At 48.0% G+C, this 20,147-nt stretch overlaps 1 protein-coding gene across 2 annotated transcripts in view; it reads left to right on the top strand.

Annotated features, from left to right (window-relative positions):
• Nucleotides 1-20,147, top strand: part of SENP7 (SUMO specific peptidase 7) — a 1,147,653-nt gene that overhangs the window by 648,374 nt on the left and 479,132 nt on the right. For both annotated transcript variants that reach the window (XM_078657763.1, XM_078657764.1), the window contains exon 13: nt 1,623-1,756. In XM_078657763.1, the coding sequence (XP_078513889.1) occupies nt 1,623-1,756 (134 nt within the window). The remainder of the gene's footprint in view (nt 1-1,622; nt 1,757-20,147) is intronic.

The following is a 20,147-nucleotide window of genomic DNA, read 5'->3' on the forward strand; positions in this document are numbered from 1 at the left end:
ATAGTAAGTGTGAGAATCGAAAAAGCCTTCAATTTTTTCAATTGCTGAGCACGTCCCACATCTACTGATGAAGAGGAAGTTATGGCAAGAAACATTCCTTCCACTTCCTCTTCTGTATCAGGATCACATGTAACCCATAGATCTCTATCTAGGGACCTTGACAGCCAGGACTGCCGGTAAGGACATTTCACAAACTTGGTTCAGCCAGACCTTTTAGTCTGAGTTCACCCCACAGACCCTCCACCTGCGAGATTCTACTTTAGTATCTATTATAAGATGAGGAATCTACAGTTAGAAATACACATCAGAATAACAAGATACTTACCTGCAGTAATGCTCTTTCTGGTGGATACTCTACCTGCAGATTCCTTCCTGCCCTTTAACCTCCCCTTTCTGTGGCCTCTTTTTAACATCTAAAATGATTTCACATAAGTGAGTCGTTACACTGCTACCAACAATTGTTCAATCTTCACATCTGAGGGCATGAAATAGGGAAAAAAGAAAAAATAAGGTACTGATTTCAGCACAATGGGGTCGTGCTTATTTGCTCCAACACTTCCAGGGTGGGATGAAGCCAACCTGGAGCTGCAAGGTGCCACCTGGTGGGGCGCGGGAGCAGTGCTGGAGAAAGGTTTCCAGGCCTAGTCTGGCACATGGGGAATAATCTAAGGTGAGGAATCTGCAGCCCACCAGTAAGAGCATTACCAAAGGTACAAAAGTCCAGTTTCCCCCCCAAAAACCCATATTTTGGATGTTTTCCTTCAAGGGTATGTAAGAACTCTGGGTACCTTTTGAATCCCCGACATGTAGTAAAAAAGGATTGATATTTAGCCTGGATATCTTTCGCAGAAAATAAATTATAAAGGCTTAAGCCTGAACTGCCCAAAGTATCCCACAAAACAGCTCTGCACCAGAGGTTGAAAAGCTTTGGGGCTAAGAGGCAAGCTTTAAAATAATGGGTGTGATACCTCAGCTCTTCTTTGAGGCGGTGGGAATGTTCTAAAAGAATCATATGGAAGCAAGGGTAATCCTGCAAGGGGATATTTGGAGAGGGGAATGAGAAGAAACACTGGATTGTTGAGAGGTGGCCGAGAGAGATTGCAGAGGATGAAAAGACTTTCGATTCGAAAAAAAAGGTTGCAAAAGGTTACAAGGAGAGTGCAAAAGGAACCTCAAGAAGCAGTAGTGATCAGAAGGCTGCAGGGCGACTGCAGGATGGCAATGAAGAGGGAGCAGGGGCAAATTACAGCATGGATGTAAGAGGTCAGAGAGAATCAAAAGTGGTCAGTGAAGACTACAGGGGGACCACAATGAATAATATGAGGGTGGTGAGGGGGTACAAAGGAAACCGGGGGATCAGAAGGGGCTTAAAGTGTCTAGAAGGGATGAAAGGAGGAGGACAAAAGTTCCCTAGGGCCACAGAGGTGGAGGGTAATAGAAGCTCAGAGATGTATGGATGGATTGTGGCACAAAGGAAGTGGGACACCATTGGTCTGTTATAATGCATTTAGTTTGACATTTTTAAAAAGCTTTAAGGTTTTTATTTTGGATAAGCTAAATTTGAATTATACCATTATAAATCATACTATAACTGTGGTTGTATTTGTTCTTTTTTATCTTAGGAAAGTAACGTAACCATTTTCAAGAATTCATATACTCTTATGCGGAAGTGTAATCTAAATAGTTATGCAGTTTCGCTCATTCCAAAGCCTGGTGGAGGATGGCAAGAGATCAAAGCCAAGGGATCTGCTCAGAAGTATGTTTAAATTACTTATTCTTTGAAAGAAATCTACTTTGTTGTTACTAACTGTCTTGTTTTGGTGTTTTTCAATGATTTTAGATGATTTAAATGTTTAGAAGTTTGCGTTCCTTAGCTGATTTGTGCAAATTATTTGGTTAATATAGTAAACTACAACAAAGATTTTCAGAACCCTTTTCAGTGGGAAGCAGGCAAGCAGGGGTTACAGGACCAACTCGTGGACATTGAGGCCTTTTATTTCTGATGTCCCGGGCCCTAACTTATTATGGATTCTGAGCAACTGGGGCTAAGTACCCCTTTTGCACTTCCAGGCTAAGCATGGTCCAAGCAGTCCAAGGCTCCTTCGGGGAGGAGGTGTGTATACAGGGAAACAAACACAGGTTCACAACTCAAAATGCACGTGGCAACAATAAATCATTGTCCTGCCAAATATTCACTTTTATGGGAAAAAAAGTATTTTATTTCAGCTGCTAATCACACTAAGGAAAAATACAACATTCACAAACTACTGCATAGTCGTCCCGAGGTCAGAGCTCCAGCATGTCTCTTGGCAGTCCCCGGATCCCACTCCCTCCTCATTCCAAGCTATAGTTATTATTCTCCATTAACTACAGACATCGTGTAAGCCCCCTAGGAGTCTGAGTCTCAAGAATCCACTATGACTCTATTTTTAAGGTCCCCAAGGTGAGACCTATTTTCTATGCCAATGCTTGTTTGTTTCGTTATGTGGTTTGGAAAGTGTAGAGAGTGGAGTGGTCAGCAGCACCTTGGCATCAGGTAATTTGCAGTAGTGTTTCATGGCTTGCAGCCTTTTCTCCTTTGACACACGTCCGCTATAATGATGTAGTTTGCTTTTTTCTGGCCTGTTGGATCTCTGAGGTTGAAAAGTCATGCACTCCTCCAGAGGATATATGGATACATTTTTTTAGCTTTCCTATTGTAGCTGTGCAACTTTTCTAATGTTTTTTAATTGTGTGTGGCGGTTGTATTATCTGCCTTAGGTAAATATTAACTCTGATAAAAGAAGCTTTAATTATAGGCTGTTCGGCCCCTTAAGCAGTGAGCCGTATGATGATAGCGTGATGAATCATGGACGTGTTGACTGAACTGTGGCACTATACCCACTCTTCAATTAAGCATTTGAATTTTTTTTTGTGAAATCACTTTCCTACAAAGAGCTATTGTGCAGACTGTAGGTCTCCAACACCTGAGTCAAAAACCAACAGAGTGCCAGAATGTTAATGAGTAATAATTGAAGCACCACGATGCAAAGTAATGAGAGGCGAAACTTGTGAACCCAGCGGAAGTGAAAAAAGTAGTTTTTGCAGTTGCAAGCAAGAATGTCAAGTTTCTGATTTGTGGAGATCAGAAAAATGCTAATTACTTTTAAAGATATCCCAGCAGGAACATATGTGGGCACGCTGTTACACATCTTGTAGCCTCTGTGTGCCAAGGCACATCTTACATGCACAGAAAACTTAGGGCCCGATGTAGGTAAATCAGATTTACCGCTTCATAAATACCGAATTTTACCGATTCGGTATTCATGAATCGATAAATCTGATGTAGGTATTCATTCGGTAAAAAATACAGAATCGGTATGATTCGGTATTTACCGATTCAGAATCGGTATTTGCCATTGATTCCTATGGGCCTTGAAGCCCATAGGATTCAATAGCAAATACCGATTCGGTATTTACCGAATCGGTAAAAATACCAATTTGCAAAGGGGGACAGGGTGTCACTTTGACACCCTGTTGCACCCCTGTAACTGGCTTGTGCGCCATGTGGCACACATACATGTGGCACACATACATGCCCTTAGGGCATGTCTGTGTGCCACATGGCACAGGTATACATGCACAGATGTGCATGTACACAAGAATTCGTTATTTACTATGCAATTGTATTACATGGAAAATAACGAATTCTAAAGGCCCTGTAGCACTGTTAGAAGTGCTACCTACATAGGAAAATACAGATTCAGTAATTTTACCGAATCGGTAAAATTACCGAATCTGTATGTTTTCATTGCCCCTACATACCAATGTCAAAATACCGGTCGGAAACGGCCGAAAATCGGTATTTTCGTCCGATTCCGACCGGTATTTTGACACCTTCATCTGGCCCCTAATTTCTTGCCCCATTTACTTAAAATAGAGCACTATTTCAAGCAAGATTACAGCACTTTCCCTGCAGCGCAGTTTTTATTTTTCTTTAGTTTTCAAACTCTGCTTTCCAAAGGGATCTGATGTTGTCCTCTTCTATTAACGTGTGTTCTGTTAATTTGATATTATTCCTGGAACTGCGCCACTGTCTAAAAACATGGCCTTGATAAAAATATATTGTTTTGTTTTCACATGGAAAATGTTGAATGTGCTTTTGTTATGAACCACTGTGGCTAATGCAAATCTTAGCTTTATATTAAAACTGGGAGGATATGAAACAGTAAGTGTTTAAGTGACATAAAAATCAATTGTGCAATGTAATGCTCCCTTGTTTGACAGGAATGGGGTTGATGCAAATGCAAACAGTCATTCGGAATAGCTGAACACATCAGAGGTTGGGTCACTGGAAATAGATCACCAATGGCCCACTGCCAGAAGTCGACTCAGTAATTACAATGCAGCGCATGAAGGCCTTTCCTTTTTAAGGACAGCATCCCTCCTCCAACAGATATACAGCGCTTATGTAACAAAAAAGCAACAATACAACGTCTCTGATCTCATCAAAACTTAATCCTGCTTCTTGATACCAGGTCACTCTGTGCGGGGCTTTGTGTTGTGACTTCCATTCCCGAATTAAATAAACCCAGATTTTCAAAGTAGAGCCCCCCGTGCACTACTAAGGACACTGAGGAAGGCAGATGACGCCATGCGCTCTTAATGCACAGTAGAATGCTTGCTGTTACGTAGCTGGGTCACCGAAGACAGAATGTGAAACCGTTTAACACATAACTAGCAACTGTTTGTAAAACTATATTCTTTGAAATGAAACCTGTTTTAATGTAAAGAGTAAAGCGCTCCAACACCTTTGGGTGACGCACACGCTGTGTAGATATAAATAAATAAAGTACATTGCAGAACTTTACCGCATATGAATGGCACAATTGAAAAAGAGATGGGCGTGTTTGGGAGGCATGTCGTAGTAGGAAGGGAGGGTCAAAACGATACTGAGTCTCGGAAATGTTTCCTGAGCAGGCCGGAGGGATGCGGTTGCCAGTTATCTCCCTGGCGGACTTGGAGGAGCCTTGAGTGTGGATCGCCAGAGGAGGCTTCGGTGACATTTGTTGGAGCCGAAAATGGGGGTTGCACATGGCGTTGAAGGTTATGCGAGGAAGCAGGTATCAGAGGAAGTACCATCCATAGGTGTAAATAACACAGAGTAGGCATGGTCACGGTTATGTGGCTGAACCTGCGACTTGAACAAGCGCACGTACCTCGCAGAAGAGAAAGAATCACTAGAGGGGAGAGGCGCGGGTGGCTGGAAGTGAGAAGAAACAAGCCCGGGAGCTGGAAATAAAAAAAAACATGTGAGTGGTGCACGCAAAAGTGAGACGCGTGGCCGCGAGACACGCTCTGTGGTGGGGGAGGGGCGAGCGAGACAGAGAGGCAGAGCGAGGTGTGCGCGCGGGGGGTGGAGGCGCATGCTGTAAGGCTTAATGAGCCATGAAAGAAAGGCAGATGGCGGCTGCGCGCGTGCACGTGCGCGTAACTGCAAGCTTGCGGCCAGGAAAAGCCTCTGGTAGCACTTTGAAAAGCCACTAACTAAATGTCTCGCGCTGGCTCAGGTGAGACCTAAAAATAACATGTTCACTCCTACTGATCAGTACACGGTGTGCCGCTTAACTCCTTGTGAAGGCAGTACATTTCCCCCACTATGAGAGTAGCACTTTGAGTGCCCCTCCCAGTCTGACAAGAAAGAAATCCATGAGACAGGTGTATGTCATGGCACACATGCATGATCAATGTTCGCCTATGAAAACAAAAAACAGCATTAGGGATCCAAACATCAGAACAGTTGGGAACGTAGGGCATGTGTGCATGTCTTCACCATGCAGAGGACTTTTCTGTCCCAACACCGATTTATGTACTAAAGGTGACTGTAAGGGAGAATATTTTCAGCTGCAAAGTCGAATGGACAAAAATGTGAGCATGCTTTCTTAACTCCAAATATCTGCACTAATGCAACACTATCACAGATGAATCTCGTTGCATATTTGTGTGTTAGAAGAAAACATCCATTGTGCGATCTTTAAAAGGAAATGCTAGAACAGCAGCCTGGAGTGTCCACTTAGCCTACATTCTTCCACATTACCAGGTTGTGGTAGCAGATTAAATGTTCAAGCTCTATAAGACTGCTGAAATATTGGTCCCCAGCTGACATTGATCTGGTAACATTATCAAGCCATTGCTGTCTGTTGATGCTGAAATATGTGCTGATGGTGCCTCAGCACTTGGTCCAGTCTGAGATCTGTCAAGGACACGATTATAACATATAATTTCTTCATTTTATCTTTTGAAACCCTGAGATTAGCTAATGATGGTCTCTTCACTTATTCCCAGTGCTTTTCCCCAATATCTCCAGCACCCACCTAGCTTGAATTAATGGTCTTGCGTGCCACCTCTCACTCCGACCTGAGGAAATTCAGCCACATCATCCGGATCTTGAAAGAACTTCATTGGCTGACATTATAAGATAAAAACATTCTGTAACTTACAAAAGGTACTAGCAAGAAAATAAACATGCCAGGCAGCCAGTGCAACATACAAATGTATGAAATAAATGCAGAAAAAATTAAAGCAGGAAGAATACTGCTGACTTTCTGTCAACTACATCATTTTATTAGGGTTAGTCAATGTGTTCGTTCTTAGCAAGGTACAGGCCATGATGATTGTGTATCTACAGGATAATGTTTCCCTTGTGTCCTTATTTAAAAAATTATGATTGGTTCGGTCAGGGAAGCCCTTATGCGAAGAATGTGCGCACTATTAAAGAGGAATAAGGGCTTCCCTGACCGAACCAATCATAATTTATACTTTGTGGCACTCTGACTAAGTGCAACGGATGGAGCAGCACACAGTGAATTTTTTTTAAAGAATTAACGCAGTTAAAACCAGTGTGCACAGAGAATCAAAAACTAAAAACCTATTTCAAAAATTCCACAAAAAGTCTGGAAAATTCCTGTGAAAAAGGTACAAGTGAGTATTTATCGCTTGTTTTAGGTGTTGGTGTGCCTGTCCTTTTTTTATGACTGAATGATTTTAGGGACAGTTTATTGCACAGGGATTTTCCAGTCCTGACTTGGGATGCTGACCGAGATTGGGTACTTATTATTAACCGAACCTTGTTGACAGACTCATTTCTGAGACTAGAGGATTAATGTAATCCCATTAACATCTCACTATATATTTTTGAATCTGTCAGGACCACCAAAAATAAAGACATTGAATTTGCTAATGACCTTGGCATTGTTAACCTGTATCTTTTATTGAAAGAGGCTGATCCCTAATTATATAATATCCTAAGCTCTAAGTGGTAGAGCGCATCCTGGCGTTGTGATATGTTGAGGATGAAAACTCAACATGGGTACATGAACATTTTGGTGTAAGACAGGACATGACCGCAAGTGATTACTTGTATAGACATTCTCACATCTTCCCTTAAGACTGCCTCAATTCTGTGTGCAAAACTAAGGAACAATTTTGCATTCAAATGGTATGCAATAATATAAAGGATTGTTTATAAGGTATATCTTGACAAAATCTGACAAAGACAGATCAAACCAATTTCTAATCCATACTATTATTTTTAGCTAGGTCATGAAGTGGAAATAAACAGTATATCCATGAGGTGCTATAGTTGTATCCCCAAAAAAAAAACGTAACTGAAATGGAGTAGGTTACTTTTAAAAACACCAACAAAAACACAGAGGCAAGATTACTTAGTGTTGATATTGGCTTTGCAATATCCTAAGAAAGCAGATCTCCAGTTAGGTGATACAGGTAGAAGTGTACAGTATTGTATAAAAAAAAGGGTTATTCGGTAAGAGGGTTGTAGCCCTACTTAGGCAACAACCACACTCCATGTCATTGTGAACCACAAAAGTCGCATATTAACCTATACGTAACCCTCTGGTAGCTTGGCACAAAGCAGTCAGACTTAACTTAGAGGCAAAGTGTAAAGTATTTATGCAGGCTACAAACAGTAAAAAAGTTAAAATACCACACAAGAAAAATCCTAAATGAATTCAGAAAATAGAGTAAATTTTAATAAATAACATGAGACCAGAATGAAAAAAATCCAATCAGTAGAACCAGAGCTATTCGATAAAAAAAGTATGTTGATATAGTGCTTAAAAGCACAAAGTCCACTCGGTGTCATCTGGTTGTATTAGACTGAGGGAAATCACAAGTTTAGGCCAACAGCGCTGGAGTGCTGGCTGGATACAGTGACCAAGTTAGTTTTGCTAAAAGAGTTACCCTCTCAAAGTCCGGTGTAATGAGTTCTTTTCACAGTGGAGGAGAGTGAAAGGAGCACGGGCAGTGTTGCAGATGGTCGTCATTGTAGCGCGTTGAGCAGGCCTAGAGGCGCTGACTTGCAGTGCTATAGTTCGAAGAGCTGGTCGGACATCGTGAACAGTCGTTACTGAAGCTTTGCAGTGGCAGTCACCGCGGCCTGTCGTTGCTTCAGCACAAAGTGCAGATCTCACGTTGCCAGTCGTTGCTGACTCTCACCCTAGTGTTAAGAGTCGGGTTCACCGGAGCTTGTCATTGACGGTATTTACAGGCAGCAGAGTTTTGCTGCAAACATCTCTGTTCACGATTGCAAAGAGAACAAAACTTCAGGATTTTTCCTTTTCTTGTAGAGGAGTGCACTCTGATACCAGTCAAGGGTTCAAGACTGGGGAGGCACCTCATCAGGATAGGGACTCGCACTAGCAGAAGCCAGAAGTGCTCAGGTATGTCCAGTTGTAGGTCCAGGGCAGCAGGTCAGCTGAGCAGTTGCCTCTGGAGCTTGTTGTGTCCCTGTAGCTCATACAGGAGTTCAGTCAACTGACCCTTGCGGTCACTCAGCTAGCCTGAGATGAAAGGAGCAGGTCCAGACTTCCTTCCCACGGAGCAGGGCAGCCTGAAGCAGCAGGGCAGTTCTCTGCGAAACAAGGCAGGCCGAAAGCAGTAAGGCAGTCCTCTGGGGAATAAGGCAGGCCGAAAGCAGCAGGGCAGTCATCTAGGGAACAAGGCAGTCCTTCCTCGGTAATGCCCACAGGTTTAGGAGTGTAACGAAACATTGTTCTGAGGCTCCATTATTTATACCTGGTGCCAGTCTTTGAATAATGGGAACATCCTGGGCTAGGGGCGTGGCTAAGCACGCAACTGGAATGGACGCCTCCGGGTAGAGCTCCGCGCTGAGCTCCCCTTCCCGGCACATTTCTCCGTCCAGTACCTGCTATAGCTGGCCAAAAATGCAGGCGCACTGACAGGAAGACACAGACGTGTGCCCAGCTGAATTTGGAGGCGATCGGAGGGGCCGGACCGCGCCGGAGTCTCTGAGGCACAGTGGCCGAGAGGATCGACACCAGGCCGGGCGCTGCCGCAGGGGAGACCGCGGCTTCGGTGGGGGAGCTAGGCCCAGAGGCGCGGCCTACGACCCGGTACAGCAGAGGGGGCGGAGGCTATGGGAGCTGCCAGAGACGCTACCTGAGGCAGCCCGGGGATACAAAAGAGACGCCGAGCTCCCCACGCTGCAACCCACAAGATCGGAGCTGGAGGAGAGCGTGGGCTGTGAGTGCCTGCAGCTACCGTAAAGACGCACGGCGCTCGGACCGACGCCTTGGCGCGCTGCTGGCGTAGAGAGTGGCCAGGCGGCTGCGGCTGAGCCCGTGCGCGGAGACCCAGGGCTGAAGGCTGGGCCCTGACACCTGCGCCGGGGGATGCCGCTGCCGTGGAGACCGGGACTGTTGCTAGAGGCACTGGCAGTTGAGGCCTAGGGGCACTGGGGCACCACTCTGCGGCCCTGCGATTGTGCATCGAACATAAGCAACGGCAGTGGCGGCCGAGACGAGCGGAGGGACAGTAATTACCGCTGTGGGAGACACTGTGGTAGAGGCCACAAGGCAACGGGAGACCCGTGGTGTGAACGTCGGCGCGAACATACCACAGGGCGTTGGAGAGAGAGAGCTGCAGAGCCCCGCAGCCCAGCGCAGCGCGCCGGAGGCCTGCTTGTAAAGGGCATTGGGTACTGCTCGACACGCCGAAGTGATCGTGAGCACATTCGCCCGATGGCTGGACCTTGCCAAGACCCACGACGCCTACACAAGCGGAATAGAAGGAGTAACTCGCTTCACCGTAGCCTGTGACAAGTGCTGCCAACTGCGACAGGGGTTGACTCACCAACACTGGACCCTGGGCGCCCCCGAGCCTAGAGCTGCGGGTGGCGGACGATCTGACGCCATCCACGGGCACTGCAATAACCTAAGACAGAGACTGATACATACACAATGATATCTGGACGCGTACCCATGATGGCTCACTAGCCTATACATTAGAGCCCACAGCCGCCATTGACGGGGGCCGGGCGCCCATCAAGTTGCTCATGTCAGGGGGGACCAGGACCCGGACCGGAACCGGGAGCACGTTATCAAGAGGCAAGATGGATAAGACCGGGAAGAATGCTGAACCGGACCAAACAGCGGCCAAACTAGACACCATGTTGGCTGCCATGGAGAGACTAGAAGAATCCATCCAACTTACTCGCACCTCCCTGGCGGCCAAAATAGACAGTGTCGCAATTGACCTTACACACCTGAGAGCCGACCATAAGAAACTAGAGGATCGCACCACATCCCTGGAGAGCGACATGAAGGAGTTACGCCCCCAGGTCACCCAAATGGATAAACAGGTACAAGACCTCCTGAATAGGGTGGAGTTCCTAGAAGACCGCGCAGAGGATGCAGAAGGGAGGGCGCCGAGGAACAACGTGCGAATTGTAGGTGTGCCGGAGCGATGGGAGGGGAGAAACCCAGAGACGCACATGGAGAAATAGTTGAGAGACATTCTCCCGGAGGGGTCACTCTCACCATACTTTGTGGTGGAGCGGGCGCACCGAGTTCCAACGAGGCCACTACCGACAGGATCTAACCCCAGACCAATGCTCCTTCGCATATTGAATTATCGTGATAGGGACTCCATTCTGCATGAAACGCGCCGGCTTCAGGACGTACGGATTGATAACATGACCATAGTGTTCTTTCCGGACTACACGGTGCAAGTGCAAAGACAAAGACATTCCTTCCTAGCAGTGAAAAGACGTCTGAGACAACTCGAACTGAAATATTCTCTCTTATTCCCTGCAAAGTTGAGGGTGGTGGCCCATGACCAAACGCATTTCTTCACCAGCCCGGAGGATGTTGAGGCGTGGCTAGACAGTGGCACAGAGACGGCTCCTAAGGGACGGCTGGCGCCCCGGACCCGAGGCGTGCCGGGGGCGCCCGGAGGTGACGCAGGCACAGGCAGAGACCACCTAGCGGGGCACGGGAGCCCGCAAGCGTCTCCCCACCGGTGGAGATCACACAACGGGAAAAACAAGACGCTCTCCGCATGGTGATGGAACTCAGCCAGTCTCCGGTCATGGGTGAGGCGGCGGACGCCAGTCCACGTGATCTTCCCAGCGATGACGAGGCTATCTACGGCCTGGCGGACTCCCAGAACTCAGAGGAGCGACCTGATGTCACACCACAGACGGCGGACCTGATTCACTAAACGCACGCTGGAACACACTGTCCTCGGAGTGCCTACTGGAGGTGCTTAGGGGCTTGGGCAGATCCGGAACCTATCTGTGTGCGACACCCCGGACGCTTGGGCCATGCTCCACTATCCGGGGCGGCTCGAGACCCTGTAGCGGGCGGCGAAACACTTGCTCACCTATTTTCTGGCAGCCGGGGGACACTTTCCTGGAGTGAGGAGATGGCTGGCCCGGCCGCGGGGGCCCTGGCGACGGAAGGCCCTGCCTGATCGGGACACTGGACATGTAATGGCCCACCTGGCTATAGCTCAACCGGGACACGTAATGTATGGTGCTTACTGCATAATGTATTCTTTTATTTGCTCCCTTGATAATGGCCCAACTTCGTTTATAAAAACCGGGAGGGGTGGAGCCCACATAATACAAACTCAGTCATTCAACCATTGTTATAGTGCATAACGCACAGCAACCCCCTAGACCTAGATTTGTTTCTCTCTTTGAGAGTTTGGACGGAGGCATGTTTAGCAACCAACCTTTTGGTATTTCTCATGTATACAGAATTCTGTGGTTCATCATTTTGCCTGGAATGTTATTTTTGCACCTTTTTATTCAAATGTTGTGGTGTGTGGGAGCGACTGTGCTTCAGGGATGTCCTAACGGTGATGTGTTCATGCTACTACTTTCGTGGTTGTTCGAGGGGCATCGGAGAGGAAAGGGCACGAGGTTTGTCATGTAATTGCAATGTCTACTGTGAAGATTTGTACGTGGAATGTGAGGGGCATGCACACACCATCCCATAGATATCAGGTATACTCCTACCTTAAACGCCACCTCATCCAGATAGCTCTATTACAGGAGACACATCTAAACGAGGCAGAGACCCGTGTCCTCCACCGCAGGTGGCGGGGGCAGCTTTATGCCACTAACTACTCCTTATATGCCAGAGGAACATTGGTGTGGGCAAGGCCGGGTACCCCTTTGACAGTGACGCACACACGCATTGACCCAGAGGGAAGGTTTGTTTTAGTGAACGGCAGACTGGACGGGAGGTTGGTTGTCCTGACTTCATTGTATGCTCCAGACACAGTTGATGGATCAAGCCCTGATCTTTGGACTGGGTAAGAGTGGTCTGCTTAATTCAGGCACTCTGTTCATCACCACCCCCTTTTCTGAATCATTTTGTCCACCATAAGCGTGGAAGGGTATACTCAGATGTGAGTCCCTTGCTCATTGCACCATCAGGATTCAAGCAAGCCGGGCCGACGACGCCTGAAATGGCAGAAACCGGTCCCCGGAAGCTTGTTTCCTTCCCAGTATAAGAATTGGCTTGGTAGTTTGGTTTGCCCTGTTCCCATCATGCACTGGGACAGGAACAGACTAATTTGCATATAGCCAAGTTCTGAGCTGGGATGGTGCAGTGAGCTAAAAACGGTGATGGATCAAGCCCTGGTCTTTGGACTGGGTAAGAGTGGTCTGCTTAATTCAGGCACTCTGGTCATCACCACCCCCTTTTCTGAATCATTTTGTCCACCATAAGCGTGGAAGGGTATACTCAGATGTGAGTCCCTTGCTCATTGCACCATCAGGATTCAAGCAAGCCGGGCCGACGACGCCTGAAATGGCAGAAACCGGTCCCCGGAAGCTTGTTTTCTTCCCAGTATAAGAATTGGCTTGGTAGTTTGGTCTGCCCTGTTCCCATCATGCACTGGGACAGGAACAGACTAATTTGCATATAGCCAAGTTCTGAGCTGGGATGGTGCAGTGAGCTAAAAAACGGTGATGGATCAAGCCCTGATCTTTGGACTGGGTAAGAGTGGTCTGCTTAATTCAGGCACTCTGTTCATCACCACCCCCTTTTCTGAATCATTTTGTCCACCATAAGCGTGGAAGGGTATACTCAGATGTGAGTCCCTTGCTCATTGCACCATCAGGATTCAAGCAAGCCGGGCTGACGACGCCTGAAATGGCAGAAACCGGTCCCCGGAAGCTTGTTTCCTTCCCAGTATAAGAATTGGCTTGGTAGTTTGGTTTGCCCTGTTCCCATCATGCACGGGGACAGGAAAAGACTAATTTGCATATAGCCAAGTTCTGAGCTGGGATGGTGCAGTGAGCTAAAAAACGGTGATGGATCAAGCCCTGATCTTTGGACTGGGTAAGAGTGGTCTGCTTAATTTAGGCACTCTGTTCATCACCACCCCTTTTTCTGAATCATTTTGTCCACCATAAGCGTGGAAGGGTATACTCAGATGTGAGTCCCTTGCTCATTGCACCATCAGGATTCAAGCAAGCCGGGCCGACGACGCCTGAAATGGCAGAAACCGGTCCCCGGAAGCTTGTTTCCTTCCCAGTATAAGAATTGGCTTGGTAGTTTGGTTTGCCCTGTTCCCATCATGCACTGGGACAGGAACAGACTAATTTGCATATAGCCAAGTTCTGAGCTGGGATGGTGCAGTGAGCTAAAAAACGGTGATGGATCAAGCCCTGATCTTTGGACTGGGTAAGAGTGGTCTGCTTAATTCAGGCACTCTGTTCATCACCACCCCCTTTTCTGAATCATTTTGTCCACCATAAGCGTGGAAGGGTATACTCAGATGTGAGTCCCTTGCTCATTGCACCATCAGGATTCAAGCAAGCCGGGCCGACGACGCCTGAAATGGCAGAAACCGGTCCCCGGAAGCTTGTTTCCTTCCCAGTATAAGAATTGGCTTGGTAGTTTGGTTTGCCCTGTTCCCATCATGCACTGGGACAGGAACAGACTAATTTGCATATAGCCAATCGCTCCCTCCGCCGCCAAACACACAGACACAGACTGCCACGAAGGCCTTGCAGCACTGGTCTACGCAATGGGACCTACAGGATGCTTGGCGTAGCCGTAACCCGCACACCAGGGTATATTCATACTATTCTGGAGCACATTCCTTACACGTGTGCCTAGACAGGTACATGGTATCTAGTGAGCTACTCCCACATGTTACGGACACATGTTACATGGGGCGTACACACTCGGACCATAATCCGTATATAATAGACCTGGAATGGAGGCGGTTACGCCCTCCGGTGCCTACTTGGAGACTGCAGCCGGATTTACTCCTGAACGCCCCCTTCAGACGATACATATACGCACAAACAGCACAATACTTCGAGGAAAACACAGGCACAGTGTCCACCGCCCAAGTAGAATGGGACGTGTTTAAAGTGGTACTTAGGGCATTGCATAGGAGCGCAGGCTAATTCTAGGCTACAGGTAGAGAGGGACCTGACGCGTTTAGAGACGGAATTATTGCAGGGAGAACAGGAGGCGACAGAGGGTGAAGGAACAAGGCTGCTAGAAGCGCGAACTGAACATGAGAGGCTGCTAGACAGGCTGCGACATCTCAATTACATGGCCCACTCGGCCCGCACACACCACATGGGGGATAAACCGGGCAAGTTACTGGCCTGGCTGATCAGTCCGGAGGATCACATGACCCCCGTGACGGCGATACAAACTGCTGGGGACGAAGTGGTGTATACACAGGGTGAGATACATGAGGCTTTTGTGGCACACTACCGTACGTTATATGACTCGCAGTTACGGACCCCCCTCTCTGACATCACTGACTATCTTGGTACCGTCACACTACCTGAGTTAACAGATGACCAACGCGATGAATTGGGTATGCCGCTCACACCGGACGAGCTACGCTCGGCCATTTTCGCCCTCTCGAACGGCAAGTTCCCTGGCCCGGATGGGCTGCCAGCCGAATACTACAAGGCTTGCTCTGACATATTGGTACCCGAGCTGATCCGGACGTACTCGGCAGCCTTGGAGGACTCATCTCTCCCCCAGACAATGAATGAAGCAAACCTTGTATCCCTCCTCAAGCCAGGGAGAGATAGCACACGTCTTGGCTCATACCGCCCCTTGGCGCTCTTAAACACAGACTACAAGATACTAGCCTCCACACTGGCCCAGCGATTGGCACCGCTAGTGCCTAACCTAGTGCACAGGGATCCGAATGGCTTCGTACCCACAAGAAACACCTCGCAAAACATACGGAGACTGTTCCGAGTGCAGCAATATGCAGTGCGACAGTGGCCGCGTCGGGGTGCTTGGTTTTAGACTTAGAAAAAGCCTTCGACTCGGTGGAGTGGCCCTACCTACTGGCGGTACTGCGCAAATATAATCTTGGCGATGATTTTATGGAACTGGTCGGCCTACTATATCAGAGGCCTGAAGTACGGGTCTGAACGGGCAGGCTGCTGTCCGCCGCCATCAAAGTCAAGCGCGACACTAGGCAGGGATGCCCATTGCTTTTCTCACTGGCGATGGAACCCCTTGCGGAATTGCTGAGAGAAATAGGCGCAGAATGGGGAATCCCGTTAGCAGATGGAGTACACACAGTCTTGCTTTATGCAGACGACCTGCTCCTGTACATCAGGGATCTGACCCTCCTACCGCCAGAGCTGTCTGATATTTTCCGCACTTTTGAAGCAATGTCAGGGCTCAGAGTCAATTGGAACAAGTCAGGGGTGTACTCGTTCAGCCCCGATACACCAGAACCCGAGGTAAGGATCAGCGGTGTGAGACTCACCTGGTATCCTACCACGTTTCGATATCTGAGTGTTTATGTTTACAGAACCTTGCCTGATGTGTTAGATGGCAATCTAACACGAGCAATTACTTCCATACGGGCGCAGATCTCCTTTTGGAAGACCCTCCCGCTAAATGTCCCTAGCAGGGTGACACTAGTGAAAATGATCGTGTTGCCAAGACTCCTATATTACTACACGAATATCCCGGCATATGTCCCGGCCTATGTATTCCGGGAGTTAGAAACCATGACCAGGGACCTCCTTTGGAACACAGGGAGACCACGAGTGGCACTGGCGAAGCTGTACGCCCCTGCGGATGCCGGAGGTCTTGCGGTACCCAACCAGGAGCTCTATTATCTTGCAGCACAGCTGCAGTGGGTGGCGGCCTGGCTAAGTGGCAGACATCTGGGTGATACAGCTACAGGCACAGACATGCTGACCCTTACTCAAATACACACACTGTTCCACTCCCTGACAAAGGCGGCAGGCCAAACACAGACTCACAAGGGTGCTGAAGCCGTATGCCCCGATACTCCCACTTTTGGGCACTCCCAGGGCCGCAGGTGTAGTGACGGAGGCGGCACTGGAGCAGTGGACACGGTCGGGAGTGGACACTATGGCGGATCTTTACACAGATGGTGCCCTGATCCCTTTCGCAACACTCGCCGAAGACACAGGGCTACCTGCCGGGCAGTTCCTACAACATGCATCCATAATACGAACATACACACAGGCATGGGGAAGCATTGCGGAGGAGCCACCAACACACCAGCTTGTGCAATACCTGCATGTCATGGGGAACGGCTCGCATGTGGTCCATTGGCTGGCGCAGGCTTTGCTGTCACACACGCAAGTCGCTCTGCAGCCACTACGCAATAAGTGGTGAGGTACTGGGTTTTTAGGAACCGGTACCGAACCGGTAACCCAGCGGTGCCAGGGGTGTTGTATAGCTCCTATATATCCTTATATCGTGTTACGTTAGCATAGGTACATTTGAGATTTAAACGCCATTTTTCCTTTCTTGCAACTTCTGCACACGACCCTTAATTGTTGACTTAGCTTTCAACCTAGTGGTTTGCCGTGGTGTATGTGAGAATAATATGTTATTGCTCTGATATCAGTTTTGTTTAATAAACCATGTCTGCACGGAGAGTGCTGAAGTTTCAGGAGCAACACGATATGGAATTGTTATGAGGTCTGATCTCCACGCCTTCATAGTCATAACACAAGTGCAGCCTTTGCCAACTTGGGCTTGAGGCGGGATTGATATTGCTTTGCACGAGAATTGTTAACACACTTGATGCGGTGCACATGCAGAGAGAGCTGGTGTATGCTGATGTGATTCCTTCATGCTAGGACACTAAGGTATGGGCCCGCCCTAAAACAACCCAAAGAGACCTTCTTAGCTAATAATATAATATATGTGTTAGGGAGGGTGAGATATAAGTGTTGTTAACTCTTATTCATTACAGCATGTTAACATGCTGTCACCATTCGCTTTTTATGTCTTAGTAACTATGCTGATAATTTTGATACTGATAATAAGTATACTTGTATTATCTAAGATACTGCGCCTGAGAAGACGGCATTAGTAAATAAACATTTCAAATGCACATGTGTCTTCTTTACTCCATGTTCTGGTTTGTAATGATAATATAACAAAAGAGTGTTCATGAGTCCCACGTACCCTGAGGTACTGTAAGTTCATGTTCTGGTTTGTCTAAACATTGGGAGTTTGATAGGTCCAATGAGACACTGTAGCTAGCTCGGTAAGGGGTGAGTTGGTTGCTAAGGTAAGTTTTGGGACATCCTAATTTGCAGAGGTTCCACTCCTCTGTGCACAGTTCTGTGTGAGTACAGAAACCCTGCAACATGGCGCCCAACGGTTTCGGTGGTCTTATATCATGACACTCGAGTAGTTTATCGTTCATGCCTTAACCCCTTCACATCCGTTTCCGGAAAACGGGGTGTCGGTGAAACCTACCTATTTTTTGAAATAGGTCTTTATTCAAGCTTGATTCTTTCTTAAACGGTTTCTTTGAATTACTACCCAGTTGTGCTACAAAGTATTCTTTGTGTGTTCTTGTTTCCAGTGTTGTCATGGCGGCGGTGGCTATTGCGCAGCATAGTCGCGTAGCGGTACGCAACCATCTTCAGACGTACCAGGTCCCAGTAGATGGGATGGCTGTGATTTTCGTGGTATGTGCAGATCCGGCGTTTCCTTACGAGTTGTTTTACTCTTGGGTTACGTTTCCGGCTGTGGACGCTAATTCTGGTTTGTTCCACTCCTACACTGCCTCGGATGTCCCAGCTGAATATACGCCGTACAGGGCATTGGAAATACCTATTGATCATTGGCAGCATCGAGTTTGGTTTGATGGCGCCCTCCCCCACTCTTTGTCCCCTGCAAGGTTAGGTCCACTCTCAATTCCAGGTACAAATTGGCCTGCGTTGGGTGGCTTTACCCCGCACCCGAATCACGGAGCTTGTACCCTGGCAGAAATTCGCAGGCTACATGTAGTTTCCATTTCCGTGATTCGTGCTTTAGTGCAATACATCGGTCGTCATCTTCCTGGTGGTCCCCAGGGGGGTGCGGCCGCTCCCATGGAACGAGGCGGAATGCGTCTCAATCCAGTGATGGTTAATTCGGTTTTTGGTGCGCGTCCTGTTGACAACGATGACTTCCCATTCTGGCTAGCAGAGAAGTTTGATCAACTGGAGGCGGTTTTTCCGAATTCTACTCCTGCTGATAAACATAGAATGTTAACGATTACTCTACCGAAGGATATTACTCCTGAACTTGCTGACTGTGAAAGCTGGGGAAAAACTTTTGCGGCAGTTTATACGAGGTGCTTCGGCACCCCGTCTATGAATGCTCTGCCTGAAATAATTAGATGTGTTCAGAATGATCACGGTCCAGAGGCAGCGGTTGAATTGGGTATGCGCCTGTGTGGTTCGTTTGAGATTGTAAGTGATCTCATTCTCTCCAATGTTAAAGGAGATGCAGTTAACTTTCAGGTGTCGAATGCTTTGGCTGCTCTGCCCGATGCCGACAAACCCCGCCAGTTAGCAAAGATTGTGGTGGCCGCTTATAAGACAATTGGCCGCACAAGTAGAGGTCTGAAATATTTTCCAGTGAAGGATAAAAAACAACCTCAGGGACAATCTGCAGTGACAGATGTCCAGCCCAAGTCCAAAAAACAGAATTGGCCTAAAAAACAGACACAGGGGAAGCAGACTAGGCAAACTCTGGATCCTGTTCCTGCAATACAAGCTCCTGCGCCGGCAGACAGAGTTTATGATTTGCGCGATCGCGCGATGATTAAATCACCTGATCGTTTTCAGGGTTCTGATCAACGCTCTCCTCGTTCCTTTCAGGAAACATCGGCCCAGAAGACCGGTGGTGGAGGAGGGGGTGGACGTGGACGTGGTGGCCAGCAAGGACGTGGTCAGTCCCGCCAGACAGACGGCGCAGTGAAGCAGGAGGATTCTACGCCTAAGCGTCCGCAGTTTGCGAAGAAGAAAGTCGCGGCCTTAACAGCGCATAGATATGCCACAGATAGTGAGAACGCGGCTTCGGAATCTGACGTGGGCTCTGACCTTGCTGGACAGCGCGGCGGAGATTACCATAGTCAGAGAGGCGCTCCGTCCACTACTGAGGGTGACAGCGACTGAAGTTTTTGTTGTTATAGAAACAGCCGATACGAGATTGGCTCCCCCTGAAAGACTTTTTGAAATTGTCCTGTTAATTGAAGGTGACATACAGCGTACTGTCAGAGGGGTATTTTGGGAGAACCTTTAGTCTACGTACGACATTTTGCTTTCCGAGGCTGACTGGCCCCCACCTTTTGTGCTCGCAGCGCCGCGAGGGGAGGAGGTAATCCTTCCCAGTTTCGCGCACACTGTCTCAACTGAGCATGCGCAGCATTTTGCAGAAGAGTGGGCTCGTGCTCTAGCACCGGCTCTCTACCGCAACCAATGTGGTTGGGACAAATTGTCCCCATGCCACGAAATTCCTTTGCGGTCTGAGCCGCAGCCTCAGCCTCAATATCCCATACGGCGTGAAGCT

This window comes from Lissotriton helveticus, chromosome 8 (assembly GCF_964261635.1).
Source record: "Lissotriton helveticus chromosome 8, aLisHel1.1, whole genome shotgun sequence".
NCBI lineage: Eukaryota > Metazoa > Chordata > Amphibia > Caudata > Salamandridae > Lissotriton > Lissotriton helveticus.